Raw genomic sequence first — 2,554 nt, forward strand, 5'->3', positions numbered from 1 at the left:
TGGGCTTCTCATCTGAAGAAAAGGGGTATGAAATAGTGCATAAACATTACTTCAACATACATATGGCTGATAAAACAGTACCTAAGCACAATATATGACAATTTCTTAGATTAAGAAATCTAACCAAAGAAAAGGAGAAATGTAGGAGCAAGGATACCTATAAATAAAGTATAGTCCTTCATGGATTACCAGTCCAATAAGCAAAATAAAAGTCTTTCAACTCCTGAAAAGGTCCATGATACCTTATCTTCAATTGCCGGCAGTATCTTGATTCCTTTGCTTCAACAAAGCCAGCATAAGTTCATGTTTCGCGACTTTCAACTAAAAGCTGCATGTAACAATTTGGTGTCTGTTTTGAAGTTCGTATTGAGTAATAGCACATCTGTTCTCTCACAATTTGAATTCCGCATCAAAACTAAACCAAGCCTCTTTCCAAGAGACGCCATCTTTTAAAAAAAAAACAAATAACATAAAAGCGACTCAAACCTCATTAATGTAACATAAAAGCAACTTACACCCCAAGAATATAGCATACAAGTTATCATTCAATAGAACTAAAAACAAAGGCACCATTCAACAGTATGAAATGTTTTAGACAACTCAAACCATTAGTAACAGCCACAATTCTAACTAAACATAACCAAAAATGGACGCTTTGAAGCTGAAAGTTGTTCCCACACACAATCACTAGGACTTCTATTTCTATCTTCTCTTGGCGATACTTGATAACTTTAGCCTGTTCTAGCTTTGCAAATGATCCAACATCTGGCCAATGCCCTGCACATTGAGGTACATAAAAGTTATTAACAATCCTGGCATTTATTTCATTAAAAAAAATATTCAAGAGTAGAAATATATTACTATGTATTCCCTTCCTTGGGCCATCTCAATTTCAGACGCAATTGCATGAGTGCTTATAGCCTCAAGGTAATCATTTCTGAAATCGTTACATATCCCAACCAGATGACCATTGTCATTAACAACGGGTGCCCCAAGCGACGACGATTCGAGCGTAGAGCAATTATGCTGGAAAGTCGGGCCACTGACTCCCCTGGTCAAAAGGAAAACAGATATTGATTAGCACTGAAATGAATAAGATACCTGACAGTCACATTAACAGATAAAAAAAAATCCAAAGTAGTAACTTCGTGACTTACATTACTGTACCAGAAGTGAGCAGCATCTGTTCCGGACTGAAGAGATGGACGCGCTGGCGCTTTGCAATGACACTTCGACATAAAGGAACTGCCCTCATGAGTTGTGTGTTGTACCCACCAGGGTTGGGACAGCGGATCCCAGCAATACCTTCAGTCAAATGTATCTGCGGTCTAGTAAGTTCCAGCTTTGTTCCCTCAAGACAGTCAATCAGGAGCTTCAATTGACCTTCTCCATGAAAAGAAGCAGGATCCGCCACAACATACATAAAGTAGGGTTGTAGAACAATAATAGTACCCATAACAAAAATCCCTTTATCATTTTTATTTTTTCCTACTGATGCTTTTTTGGGTGGCTTGATGTTGATCAAAACCATGCTATCTTTGATCTGATCGTGGAGCCGTGCTTGCAGCTGTACGTGATAGTAAAGGAAATTTAGCTAGAAAGATGAGCAGCAGAATAGCTAACTAAATCGGGAACCCGCGTGGCAACTCACTGGTGCCATCTCGGGGTGGTGCAGCGCGGATCCAGACGGGGACGCGGGAGGGGCGGAGCTGCAAGTGAGAGAGCAGGTTGGATGAGGAGCAGGTAACAGAAATCGCAATTGTCGAATAGGATGTGACTTATATCATCTGGACAAACTTGAGAGAGAACAAGCCGGGCCTCACCTTCACGGCCTGGACGAGTAGCAGGACCGGCGGCGCCCTGAAGGAGGGTACGGTCGGCGACGGCTGGGGAGGGATGTCGGCAACGACAGACCTGAGGAGGAACTAGGTCAACGATGGATCTGAGGAAGGGTGATGGACGCCGCCGACACAGTTTGGACAGGCGGCGCCCCAAACCCTAACCGGCCTGTAGCGACGATTGTCGACTGCGAAGGGGATAGCGGCAGGATCGGGGCCTTAGGGGTCTTTTTTTATGAGAAGAAGAGAGGTGTGAGGGAAATCGGATGGGGGACAGGTTTTCCCCGCGTTATAACTCGCCCGTAGGGGCGACAACAAGCAGCCGGCCCATTTGCGCGCTTAGCTCGCTACGCGCTGTACGTTGATCTGCTTCGGTTTTCTTGGAGGTTTTTTCTGTTTTATTTTATTTAGTGTTTCACCGGTCTGTTTTTATTTATTATGCTCTGGCTTTCTTTGTTTTCTCATTTATTTTTTCCTTTATTTCGTTATAGTCTGGTTTTATTTTCTTTCTTCCATGGTTTTCTTCGTTTATTCAGTTTTTTTTTGCTGTTTTTCGGTTTTTATCATTTTTATTTTTTTCAACTCGTGCCTACATTTCCTAAGTACACACTTTACAATTTCATAGCACACATAAAAAAAAATCTGATACATGTTTGGCATTTTGCAAATACATATTTTTAACACTTTTTTATTACATGGTAATATTTTTCAAATAC

The 2,554-nt window shown here is 41.5% G+C and overlaps 1 protein-coding gene across 1 annotated transcript; it reads right to left on the minus strand.

Moving 5' to 3' along the window:
- Window positions 1-470: 470 nt before the first annotated feature.
- LOC123122697 (uncharacterized) lies at window positions 471-2,095 on the minus strand. Its single transcript, XM_044543018.1, has 5 exons — window positions 1,824-2,095; window positions 1,652-1,709; window positions 1,158-1,567; window positions 862-1,051; window positions 471-777 (listed from the first exon to the last, which is right to left on the minus strand). Exons 2-5 carry the CDS (start codon window positions 1,658-1,660, stop codon window positions 742-744), a joined length of 645 nt encoding a protein of 214 aa, XP_044398953.1. The 5' UTR covers window positions 1,661-1,709; window positions 1,824-2,095; the 3' UTR covers window positions 471-741.
- Between the last annotated feature and the right edge of the window lie 459 nt (window positions 2,096-2,554).

Source organism: Triticum aestivum, chromosome 5D (genome assembly GCF_018294505.1).
Source record: "Triticum aestivum cultivar Chinese Spring chromosome 5D, IWGSC CS RefSeq v2.1, whole genome shotgun sequence".
Taxonomy (NCBI): Eukaryota; Viridiplantae; Streptophyta; class Magnoliopsida; order Poales; family Poaceae; genus Triticum; species Triticum aestivum.

Excerpts from the sequence above, each read along its gene's own strand:
- LOC123122697 (XM_044543018.1), bottom strand. Across the intron at positions 1,052-1,157 it reads CTCACTTCTGGTACAGTAAT|GGGAGTCAGTGGCCCGACTT; the intron begins GTAAGTCACGAA and ends CCTTTTGACCAG. Across the intron at positions 778-861 it reads CCCAAGGAAGGGAATACATA|GGCATTGGCCAGATGTTGGA; the intron begins GTAATATATTTC and ends CTCAATGTGCAG.